The sequence below is a fragment of the Lissotriton vulgaris genome, chromosome 3_2 (genome assembly GCF_964263255.1).
Source record: "Lissotriton vulgaris chromosome 3_2, aLisVul1.2, whole genome shotgun sequence".
Taxonomy (NCBI): domain Eukaryota; kingdom Metazoa; phylum Chordata; class Amphibia; order Caudata; family Salamandridae; genus Lissotriton; species Lissotriton vulgaris.
Window position 1 is genome coordinate 327219780 of NC_141690.1, and position 13318 is coordinate 327233097.

The following is a 13318-nucleotide window of genomic DNA, read 5'->3' on the forward strand; positions in this document are numbered from 1 at the left end:
AAGGCCATGCAACACTAGAAACCTGCACCAGTGGCTCCAGACCAGGGGAAGCAACAGCACCTGAAAAGGCTGTAGAGGATACTGGTCTTGCTCAACCCCGCTGAAGGGAGAGAAACGAGGAATCCGGAGCAACTCCAGGCATGGGCAGCAGCATTGATGAAAGGATGAGCACCGGCGGCGATGGATGTGTCAACAGTAGCATCCGTGGGTGCCGTGTTGGAGTCGACAGGACGTTGACGGCCTCCACGAGGGATACACCCTCGACGCCGACCGGCGTCAGAGGAAGAGAGCTGGGCGTGGCCTTGGACGATGAGCCAGGCTTTGGGTCCAAAGTGGAGCCAAGCTCGGCGTCAACGCCGCCACCGTTGTCCGTGTAGGAAGCCGCACTGGGCTATGCGTTGACTGCCGGTGAGAGCCTGGCGTTGAACCCGGCATCGCCGACGCCGCCTCCGCCGGTTTGAGTAACCTCTGCCTCTGTGGGGCCCGAAGGCGCGCCAAGGAGAGAGGGAGACTCTTAGTAGGCCTAAAGAGCCCGGGAGTAGGACTACATTTGGGCACGAGTCACTCCAACTCCTGGCAAAGGAGGGTAAGGAGGAGGTGACGTCCAGGCGCCCGTAGCTGACCCCGTACGAGAGGAGTGGGGGCCAGCATCACGCCTACGAGAGGTGGACCTCAGTGGACGCTTGTGGCTCTGCTTACCTTTTTTAGAACGCAGGTTGCGCCGCCAACAGCTTCATATGGGTTCCCTAAGGGACTTCGGCTTCATCTGTTGACAGTTGCCGCATTGCTTGGAATCGTGGTGCACACCAAGGCACCACATGCAAATAAGGTGCAGGTCAGTGCCAGACATCTGACGCGCACAGGCCTCACAGGCTTTGAACCCGGAGGGCATTGCACACTGTTCCGGTATGACAACAAACTGTGTCGAGAAGGCATAAAAGTAGGCCAGGAACTGCAGGTTTCCCGGATCCGCATCATGACGCGGAAAAAAAAAACTGATATCGGGGCGCCGGGGCTGGGCATATATGGCTCTGCTGACGTCACGTCCATGGACGACATCAGGGCAAAGTCGTGCGATGATGCGCCCCCCCACTCCCCCGGCGCGCAGAGGTGCTGCTGCGCAATATTTTCCGGACCAGTCTGACGCCTGGGGATATTCTCAGTTAAGGAATCTGCGGCTAGACGTCTCTATCAGATGCCATTATTTCATTTCAGATGCAATCAGTGAGGTTATCAATCACAGAACATGTCCTGAGTGATGTAATATGTGAGGTCATAAGGAGAGCTTTGCAAATATGCAAGTCACAGATGCTTCAGTTAACTATAACTGGTGAATTTCAGTGATTTTTGTTTTTAGTATAAAATTGTATTCTTAACAGACATGTTCACCTAACTAGAACACCACTTTAAACTTTTCCAGTTAATTTCTAAGCACATTTTTAAATGTTAAGATACTACCACACCTAATTATGTAATTTTAACCCTTGTTTTTTAGTGAATTTCCAAGTTTTTTTTTTTACGTGGTTAGATTGTATTGGTGTCCCTAACTATCCACACCAGCCCGCCCCTCGCACAGCTGAAATGGGCACCAAACTCCCCCAGGCACATTGACTTCAAACCATCCCCCAAGATAGTAACACCACCACAGTTGCCGAATTTTCGCTGGGAGTGACCATATTGAGTACAGCACGTCCACGGCAACGTGATTTTTTTTGCACTTTGAGGTCAAGTAAGGAGAGGGGAGTCCCACTAGTGTTGAAGCAGGTTCTGATTATCAAAAAGGAGAACGGCAAGGCTTGGCAATCGGGAACAGTTTAGGTTTAATTAACAATAATGGCCAGGAATAGCAGTCACATCTCTTACAGTTGAGTGCTGGAATTCAATTTGCATTAGGTACACAGCATGCTTTATACTGTCGAATGGGTGCGATAAAGTAAAGCTCATCACACTTTGGGCACGAAATACTGGTACAGTGGGTCATAAATTGGGTGCTCAGATGCTTGATCTCACTCTGTCTGATAGAAGGGGACATAAATGCCAACTGGAAGCCACATTCTGAGGTGGTCCAGGTGGCCTGGTGCGTCATGCGTTTTATCTAAGGTGATGCTTACTGCTAGGCATTGTGTGGGCTTTACCTGATAAATGCAACTGACCAGCTGCTCTGGTATCGTGTCCTTGGGCCGAATACAGGCCCTCTGCTGTGCAATTATTTGCTTTTTTGAGTGTGAGCATCTGACTCCTTTCTTTAGCTATTATGTCCTGGGGGCCATACGTGATTTACCGTTGCAATCTTCCAGGTGGGTTTGAGGCGCTAGGGTTGAACAGAGGGCAGCTGTGTTATGTTGATCTGATAAAGGGTCACTCTGCAACCGTAACAAGTATTTTATGGTGACTTTGGGTAGCGCGGGCAACTGCTGGTCTGTGGGGTTCTGGACTCCTAAGAGCGGGTCCTTTCTATAAATTGATCTGATGCTAATAAAGGTAATGTTGAAACTAGGACCCTTATTTATTATATTGAAGACTAGAAACTGGTGTTCTGGACTTCTGTGATCTGCCTCTTTGTGTAGAAGGACCTAGACGAGAAAGTGCTTTTGAGTATCATCTCAGAAATAATTGGCATCATTGTCTATAAAGAAACTGCTAATTATCATACAGTATTCGAATTAGAATGCAAGTGTCTCTGAAACTTTAGACCTAGAAAGGGTGAGAGAGTGAGAAAATATCACCCTAACTCTATAGCAAGAAGCCAGACTTCTTTTGGTACCACCTCAACCATTCTCAATAGAAAGTTACATTCTGAAACGGTTTCCAACAACTTATCTTTTTACTTCCATTTTCTATCTTCTTATTTCTGTCACTAATCATGTGGCAGCGCAATAAAAAAAATTCGTAAAAGCGCCAACTGAGGTAATTGGTCAAGTGCCCAACCTCACAAAAAATACAGTGGAATATTAAACGCCATTCAGAGGATTTGTAGGTGCAGGAAAAAGAAAACAGAAGTCTGGAATTTAGCGAGGTTATTTTTGAATGATTACATTCTTATATATACACACTCTCTCTCTTCTACATGTGATCTTGGGGTACAAACACTAATTTGCCGATGGATAAACATGTGTTTACATAATGGAATAGGGGTAAAATCTTCGCAATAGCAAATAACTCCAATGGCCGGAAAAGCAGGGTCATGTTATTTCTTGGGTCACTTGCATCTGTGCTCGCACATGGAGAAAATAGGAGGCAGTTAATGGTCCTACATAGCTGTCCATGGCTGACTATGAAAACATGGCCTGTCATATATTGTAGAGCAAAGACCTTAGAAGCCATCTACAAAAGAAGTTTAGAATTGAACTAAGAGAGGAGTTGTAATTCTGCAACTTTTTTTCAGCAACAGTGCCAGTGTATACAAGCCAATATGACATAACCCAGAGTCTCTGATTATGGCTTAACGATTGGTCTGAGCTATTTGACACTGGAAGATGTTTTTAAAGAAGCCTAAGCACATCACCAATCCTGAAAAACTGAAGTTGACAAATTATTCTGCTTGTAAAGTAAGAATCAAAACTCTTTGTACATTTTCCAAAAAGTGATAGCTGGATTCAAAAGCAAATACAGAGAACTTTTTTATTTAATTTAAGGTCAGAAAACATTTTTATTTAATTTGAGGTACAATGAGAAATTTGGTTCAACCAGGGTACTATTATTTCGCTTCGCAGTTAAGACGATTCAAACCATCATAAGTGTTCTTCAATGGTGATTTACTAATACTAGTATTATGGTAAACTGATGTTCCACGTGAGACTTTGTTTCCCAGGAATAAACCCAACAAAACCAGCGTGCATATAAAACTTCATTTTGCAAATGCAGTAAAACATTAAAGGACTTTATGTGGTCAAAGTGAATTACAAAGTATTGTGACAGCACACACCACCACAATGGGGGAATTCGAAAGAATACCAAACTGATCAATGTTGAATCATTTAGGTATAAAAGTCTAAAGTAAGATTTTGATGCATGGAAATATTTATCCATCTTAACTTACCAGATGCCACTAAACTGTCCGTAAATAACCGTTATACGTTTAGAAAGAACTGGCAGAAACAAATAATTAAGTTTAGTTTGAACAGAAAGCAATTTCACTATACTAATACGCCAATAACAGTGTTTGCTAGTCCGACCATTATATACATAAAAACTATGTGGCATGGCACAAACTGATATTTCCACGGATGACTCATGTTAATCAACTAACATATGCGTCCAGTGCATACATTATTTACACAAAAAATAGAGTCCAAAGGCAGATCAAATCCTCAGAATGTATATATATCGCTGAAGTAAAAAAAAAAAAAAAACTCAAATGAACCTCGAAAAATATATTTATTAAATGGCTAGGATTCACAAAAAGAGAACTTGATCCATGGTACAATTTTGTGTTGTCTGAGTGGTGGTGAAATACGCCAGTAGCTTATCAATCGGAAACGGACATCCTGGTCTCGGAGGCCATGTGCGTACAGCTGACATTTCTTCTGTTAGTCTTCAAGTTCACGTGGTTTTCATAGCATTTTTCTCTTCTCAAACTCCTTAAAAGTTATAAAAACAAAAACAAACTTGTCAAGATAAGAGACGACATAGCGCCTTATAACAGTGATGTAAGGTTACAGAACATATACTAAAGAGACAAAGCAGAGCAGCAGTCTTTACACCGGTACAGCATTCTTCTCTCAACTGCCCGTACATGTGAGCTTCAGTTTAACTGAAAGACAAGTTGACCTTTGAATGATAGTCATTCACCCCGGATAAAAATACACTTGTTATACAATAACAGTGTATTAGCCATGTTACATTCTGTTATGTATATATTCCTTTATCTCCCCTCTGTATTTCCCTTTGTATGGATCTGATTCCTGGAATGTATGATGCGTGCCTGCATCTTGCACCCTGGGTTCCAGATTCCATACCAACTGTTTTACTGATGATCTTTATGCTGAACTGATGTGCTGTGCTTCAATTCTTGATTTAAAATTAAACTTATGAATTTAATTCATCAATCTGTCTACCCTGGATTTTATATTGGCGACGAGGGACATCTGACGATTTCTGCCACTATTTATGAAGCACAGAAGCAGAAATCTGAAGATTTTTTTTGAACCCGGCGAAGAAAAGGAAAGCTTGAAAACGATCTGTTTTACCTTATTTATTCTACAAGACTGTGCTAAGCGATCCTACAACATCTTATTTGGAAAGACTTACGACTAAGGAGTCTAAATTTACGAATTTTAAACTATTTTCTCTTTTGCGCGAACCCAACAAGAAAAAAAAAAAAAGAACGTGAAAACCATCCGTTTCACCTTTGCTTGCAGCGCGCTCTCATGCTGTTTAGGAACGTCTTACTCCGGCGGATTGGTAATGCAGAAATCATAAGTTATTGATTTTTGTGCCTTTTTGGTTGTTTGCGCGATTGGGGGTCGAGACTGCTTGTGAGTTGGTGACCGATAACGTCATTACCTCTGACGGACGTCTCTCCACACGTCAGCGCGCAATACCTACTGAATGCGCACTGCCTTGTCATCACGCTGCGCGTATGAGCGCCATTTTGTGTCTCCATGGTAACGAAATACACGGAGTTACCGGAACGCCTTATGTTGCAGAAGAAGGGAATGATGATTCTTCTGTTAAAGAATCTGGAATTGTGGTCTTTGTACAAACTCCATTTGATATGACACAAGCGGATAGTTATCATCTCCAAAAAGTTTGGTAAACATTTTAGGTAAAATTCTTGAACTCATGGTGGACTCTTGTTCTCCGTGGACTATAATTACTCGTGATTATTGTGTAGAGTCGTTTGGAGACTTGGTAGATATCAATTCTTTGTGCAAACCAGACATTATTGCCTATAATTTTGATAAATCTGAAATCAATTTTATAGGTTTTAAAGAAGTTCCCATCACTATTAAGAATAATTCTGCAGTTATTAAAATGTATGTGGCATTGAAAGGAGTGAATGTCTTAGGAAGGAGGGATCAGGCGAAGTTGGGGGTCACGTTGAATCCCAGGTTGAAAGATCCTGTGTCTGTACTAGCTGTATCTGATGGAGAGTGTGATATTGCATCCATGTCTAAAGAAGTCTCCGACTCTTTCCCGAATGTTTTTTCTGACAAACTTGGGAAGTTGAATGGTTTTACACATAGGATTAAAGTCAAACCTAATACAGTCCCTGTTAAACAAAGGTTAAGGGGCGTTCCCATTAGTGTCAGGGAGGAACTCAGAATTATGTTGGATACTATGGTTAAAGATGGTGTCATTGAGGAAGTAGAATCCTCCGAATGGGTTTCGCCTATTGTTTTGGCGATTAAACCTGATAAAACTATTAGGTTGTGTGTGGACCTGAGAGCCTTGAACAAGTGTTTGGTCACAGACTGTCACCCGTTACCGAACATTAATGAAATGTTATGTATGTTAGATGGAGCATGTGTATTTTCAACGTTAGATCTCAGGTCTGCATATCATCAGATCGAGCTCACGGAAGACTCCAAGCATTTCACTGCTTTTATCACTCCTCATGGATTATTTCAATTTAAGAGGACGCCATTTGGGTTGGCGTCGGCTGCTTCAGTCTTCCAAAGGGCAATGTACCATATATTTAAGGATCTAGGTGTTTTCGTTAAGTGCTTCCAGGATGATATCCTTATTTTTTCAAAGAACCTCTCAGAGCATGACATTCATCTTAAGGAAGTTTGTTCCAGGTTCGGAGAAGTTTGGTTTGACTATTAAAGCCAGTAAGTGCAAGTTTTTTTGCAAAACAGTTGATTATTTAGGACATTCTCTTTCAGGTGATGGCGTTGTGCCGAAAAAGAACCTTGTTGATGCTATTGTTAAAGCTCCTTCTCCTGACAATAAGGAAAAATTACTCTTGTTTGCAGGGCTTTGCGAGTACTTTAGCAAGTTTATCCAAAATTTTGCTAGTAAGATGGAGCCTCTTACGGAGTTAACAAGGAATTCTGCTAAATTTGTTTGGACTGAAAAACAGGAACAGGCTTTTAAGCAAATTAAGGAGGAAATTGTTAAAGCGCCTACATTAAAATCTTATTGTGTTAATAAGAAGTGCATTATCACGGTCGATGCTAGCCTTTATGGCATTGGTAGTGTTTTGAGTCAGTCATCTGGTAAGGATGAATGGTGTGTTGCTTTTTCCTCAAGGACTTTGTCATCTACAGAGAGAAGGTACTCTGTTATCGAAAAGGAGCTGCTTGCCTGTATTTGGGCTGTCGAGCATTTCAGGAATTATGTGTGGGGTAATCGGTTTGTGCTACGAACAGACCATAAACCTTTGGTTGGGATTTTATCTCCTGGTGGCGGATGGAATTCTACAGCGCGTATAGCTCGGTTGTCTTCACGGCTTCAGGAGTATGACTTCGAGATTGTGTATGTTCCTGGTAAGTGTAATGTCACAGCGGATTTTCTTTCTAGGTTTCCTTGTGAAGATGCCCCTAGTGTGGACAATGAAGTTGATGTCGTTGCTTCTGTTGGGGATTGTGTTTCTAAGGAATTTATTTCATTGAATGAAGAAGAGTGGCTTGCTGAACTTAATAAGGATGTGGTTTGTCAACAGGTTCTTGATTTTGTAAGGAATGGTTGGCCAGCCTGTAGGGGTATTTCAGCCTATTTGGCTCCATTTTGTCAGGTTTCATCTGAGGTCGAAGAGTTTTGTGGTCTGCTGTTCAAAGCGGGTAAGTTAATCCCTCCTCAGTCCTTACAGAGGAAGATTTTGCTTCTCTCTCATCAGAGTCACATTGGCATGTCCTCAATGAAACGTCTTATTAGAGAAAGTTTCTGGTGGCCGGGAGTTGATAAGATGGTGGTCTGTTACTGGGGTCAGTCCCTTCAATCTTCTTAAGGGAAGAGAGCCGCCATCTGATATATGTCCCTGGTGGATTAAGAAACTTGACAAAAATGATTCTGTTGTGGACCTTGCCTGCATGGCCAAACGTGTTGAAGACAAACAACTTAAAATGAAAATCTTGTTTGATTCCAAAATGAAGACCAGGGTTAATGATTTTGTGGTGGGGGAATGGGTGCGAATAAAAAAACCTGGTTTTCTTGTTAAGGGTTTTTCTAAGTTTTTCCCTCCCATCAAAGTGGTCAAGGTTTTTAAAAATAGTGTAGTCACGCAGGATGGAAGAGTGTGGAATGTTCGTAGAGTGGCAAGATGTAATGATGTTGGAAATGTACATAATTTTTCTACTCCCATTCCTAGTAATAGCCAATGGAGACCTAGTGTTGGTTTCACTAAATGTCCACATAATGTGGTTCAAGATAATTTATCTGTTGCCTCTAGAGTTAAAGTTTGTAATAGACAAAGGAAAGTTCCCAGCAGATATTTAGATTAATGTACATAGGAAAGTTCCCTGCTGATATTTAGATTAATGTTCTTTTTTTAGGGGTAAGATGTGTTACATTCTGTTATGTATATATTCCTTTATCTCCCCTCTGTATTTCCCTTTGTATGGATCTGATTCCTGGAATGTATGATGCGTGCCTGCATCTTGCATCCTGAGTTCCAGATTCCATACCAACTGTTTTACTGATGATCTTTATGCTGAACTGATGTGCTGTGCTTCAATTCTTGATTTAAAATTAAACTTATGAATTTAATTCATCAATCTGTCTACCCTGGATTTTATAAGCCATTTTTAGAAAACTAAAGCAGTGCCTTTGCTGCTTATCGATCTCCGCATCCACGCACACATTCAAAGCTGCAAAAAAGTATCTGATCATCCGATATTTCTCATCTGATCATATATATATATATACTTTGTAAGAGGCAATTATAATACATATGTGTAAAGAATGTCCAGGCACAGAGTTGATTAGAACGAAGCTTTTTTATCAATACACCAACACATGCGCTCCGAGGTGCGGAGCGCTCAACCTGCCGAGCCTGCCACCAGCTGTCATCTGTCAACATTCCAGAGACAGCTGGTGACGTAGATGCTGGGCGTACGGTGTCCTAGAAGGGACACTAGTAATCACAACACATCCTCCTCCTAAAGGGAGGAAAATACAACAGGGAAGGGGAAGAGGGAAATGAGAAAGGAGGCAAGGATGGGAAACAGTAGTAATGACCCGCAATACTCTAATATGTGACCATCTGGTTAAAAGTACATTTCACAGCTACTCGCAAACATAATCTGACAATTTAATTGGCGGTAATATTCTCCTTCCTGTTCTACTGGTGGCTTGGTGCACTGCACGTTTAGGAGCTTGTGGAGATGGTAACCTCCTACTTATTCTGCTTGCAACTGTCCTACCCGGCTCACATCGATTGAAAGAAGTACTGCCCAACTCAGGACTAGGTAACCAGGTAGTGTTGGATGTTTGTGGTTCTTCGGCAGTCTCTTCATCAGACCACATGCCCTATCTAAACCTTGTGTCTGCTCTTGGGCCACATCTTTAGGTCTCTCTGTTTTGTTTTTGCACTGTGACAGGGCGGAGAAATGCCACACCTTGCCATCGCTGAGCAAAGCTGAATTGCAATACACCTCCTGTACTACCTGTGGCTCTGTATCTGTTATTGCCCTTGCCTACGTGTCCACTTCTCTTCACCCTCAGTGTCCCCCACCTCCAGATTAACTGGTTTGCAACCGTGTTTCTCATCATACCTTTCCTTGTAGATTGCTTGTGACAACTTCAACTTCTCCTCGACCTGCTCTGTAGACCAGATAACTCTCTTGGCTGCCTTGGCCCAATCTACATTTTCTTTACATAAGGGTGTCCTGCCCCGCATACGTTCAAATGGACTGTGGCCAGTAGTAATACATGGTGTGATGCGATACCCCAACACTGTTTTACATACCTCCTGTCTCCATTTTTTGTTGTTATTTTTGGCCAACTGAATAATTTCTTTTAGGACCCTATTGAACCTTTCCACCGCTCCGTTGCCTGCGGGGTGGTACACTGATGTGGTTTTGTGACACACTTTGTTTCTTTGAATATAACTCTTAAAGGTGTCAGATGTGAACTGTGGGCCATTGTCACTGACTATGGTTTTGGGAAGCCCTTCCCGTGTGAAAACCTTGTCAAGAAATGTCACCACACTGACGGCGTCAGGTTGGGTCAAGAATTTCACTTCAAGAATTTCACTTCGCCATTTGGAGAAGCGATCAATAAGGACAACCATATACATTTGCTCCCCATTGTTCACTACTGGTGCAATGATGTCTATTCCTACTCTCTCCCACGGCATGGATGGGCAGGGTATAGGTTGCAATGGAGGTCTGAAGGTCACTTGTGTTTTGTCTGAGTTCAAACATGAGGGACAGTCCCCGACGACCCTTTCCACTTCCAAGCTTACTCCTGGCCACCAATAACTGTTCTTAACCCTGTTCTTGGTTTTATCTATTCCCAAATGCCCCTCGTGGCAAATGTCCAACATCCTTTTCCTAAGTATAGTGGGTGGTACTACCTTTCCCCCTCTTAGCACCAACCCATCTTCAAGAGATAGTTCATCTCTCACTTCCCAGAAGGGTTTTAATCTTTCTATTAAGGTACTCTTTGAGCCCCACCCTCTTTTTACCACTTCTATTACGTCACACAATATCTTGTCCTTGTCCTGTTCCATATTCCACTCCTCGATAGCACCCAAACAGCGTCACGAATGTTGTAAGATTCTTACTCTCCCTGTGGAGAGGTACTTGGTGATAGGCGGCCTTCAAGTCTATCGTCGAGAACCACTTCACACCCTTTGTCTTGGCTAGCATTTCGTTGATCCTCGGCAAGCGATACTGTTCTACTACTATGTTCCTATTTAGGTCACGCTGGTCAATGCACAATCTCAAACTGCCATTTGCCCGTTTTGCCACAACTAAAGGTGCAACCCATTCAGATGCTTCCACCCGTTCTATAACACCTTCGTTGAGCAATTTGTGAAGTTGTTCCTTCACTTATTCCTTTACTGAAAATGGCAAGTTGCGTACTTTGTGCATCACTGGTACAGCATCATTCTTTAATACAATGTGTGTATATCCTTACGTGCCCCTATTTTCCCATTGAAGACATTAGGGTACCTCTCCAGCAAGACTTTATTGTAACTCTCATTGTCATCCACTACTAGGACAGGATCTGCCTTACTTGGATCAAGTTTTATTCCTAGATCCCCTTGGTCCATCCAGCCCAAGACAGATGGTCCTACTGCCGATACATAGAGTTTGCACACAGACTGTCGTCCTTTGAAAGCAAATTTCAATTTCCTAAATCCACAGACTTCGATGGGGTCATTGTTGAATGTTTTTATTTTAATGTCTACTTTATCTAGATGGTTTCCTAAACGTGGTGCAAACTTCTCTCTCCACACCTCGTTGTTAACAATAGTATACGGAGACCCAGAGTCCGCTACTATGCTGATCTCAATTCCTCCAATTGTCATCTCACAAACTGGTTTCCTGGTTCTGGTTTTCTTCTCATTTTCTACGCTCCTCACACATTCATCTTCGATATTAAGTATGAACAGATCCTCTTCGTACTCAGTCGCCTCTTGACTATTAGGTTCTTCACATTCCACCATTTTTATTCTGCTTGCTCCCCGCCTGTAGCATACTTTTTGGAAGTGTCCAACCAGACCACAATTCATGCACTTTGCACCTTGTGCTGGGCATCTTCTATCATCCGCCATGTGATTAGTGCTCCCACATCTATAACATCGCCGTCTGTCAATGTTTTGTGTTCTTCTTACTTGCACTGGTCTGTAGCTTCTGAAGGACTGGCCTGTCTTGTTGTTTTTTTTTTTTAACATCAGACACTTTGTTTACTGTTCCACCTTCCTTATTTTCTCTGTTTTCTGCAATTACTGCTTTAGCACACCTTCCTGTTAGTTCCGCTTTCTTTGTGATGTCAATTATGTTCTGTAGGGGATATTCACCCTTAGCCCACAAATTATCCTGGATGTTGCTGTTGGAACCCTGCATAACAATTTGGTCCCTAATAAATTCATCGTGCAAGTCACCAAAGCGGAAGTTTATTACTAAATTTTTCAATGCTGAAACATAGTCATCAATTGACTCTTCTTTACCCTGTTTGTACCCGTCTACACCCACGCATACGGTTAGTTTGTAGTAGGTGTTAAGGTCATCAATAGAATTCTCAAACACATCCTTCTCTCCTTCTCCCCTGGTCTTCTTGTTAATACTCTTGAACACTTTAATTCCTCCTGCTCCCAGACAGTGTAGTAGTATTTTGTACTTTTTTTCTGCCTTGAACTCCTCGTCATCCTCGAAATTCGAAATGTAATTTAGGAAATACTCCCTCCATTCCTCCCATTTAACTTCTGGTTCCCCTTTCCCTGAAAGGAATGCCTGAAGTGGCGTCAAATTCTATAAATATCCTGATGCCATGAGTACTCTACTGTATTTACTCCTTGCTACGCTCTGGCTATGATTTTTGTATTACTCTTCACTTTCCTTAAATTATTATATTCTCGTCCTGCAGGTAGCAGTGTTGCACTAGTAAATCCTTTGTTTCTAATCAAATATGCGAGAAAGAAAGTTACATTAGTTAATAATATCGTGTTTTTACTCCTGTATATTTTTTTACAGTATGATTCCTCTTTTATCCATAAGCTAACGCTTTCTGCTGATTTGTGCTTTCTTTCCAATGTTAATCACACTTGCGCTTAGATCTTCATTACTCCGGTTGTATTTTATTCACATTTGCGCTTTATCACTGTAGCTCCGGTCATATTTCTCCTGTCAATGTTTTTTTCCTTTCTGAAATGGCCGCCTGCGCGTGACGTTGACGCACTTCTTCAGTCAACAGTGAGACGCGCTGCCTAGCAGACGCGCGCTCAGCTGGCTGCTGACAGCTTCGTGACGTACTTGAGGTGGCAATTGAATGCAACCGACTCTCCTCAGATCCTTACATGCTGCCAGAACCTTTGCCTCATTGAACAATTACTTCAATCATCAGCGTTTATTTACTCTCAAGTCCATTCAACTTTTTGCTCTACGCTCAGCCTTCCATTAATCTCATTTGGCTTTCACAGAACTTCCACTTTTACCACTTAATTCATATTCGCCGTCCCACAGCTGTTTTCTTTAAAGATTCCTTCGTTAAATTACGTTTCTTTTTAATTTCTTATATTTTCCTTTATCGGTCACGCATAATTTTCTTCAGACTTAGTTTTATATTTGCGTTTCACTCACAATTCCGTTGTCACGCTGTTTTATGTGGGTTCTCGTGTTGGTGCCTCGTTGCCAATTTTGTAAAGTATGTCCAGGCACAGAGTCGATTAGAACGAAGCTTCTTTATTAATACACCAACACATGCG

General features: G+C 42.1%; 1 protein-coding gene across 1 annotated transcript in view; it reads right to left on the bottom strand.

Moving 5' to 3' along the window:
- Positions 1–4358: 4358 nt before the first annotated feature.
- The window catches only part of SUCLG1 (succinate-CoA ligase GDP/ADP-forming subunit alpha), a 115542-nt gene continuing 106582 nt past the window's right edge, over positions 4359–13318 (bottom strand). Inside the window, exon 9 of the mRNA XM_086964428.1 lies at positions 4359–4580. Within this exon, the coding sequence (XP_086820554.1) occupies positions 4554–4580 (27 nt within the window). The 3' untranslated portion in view covers positions 4359–4553. The remainder of the gene's footprint in view (positions 4581–13318) is intronic.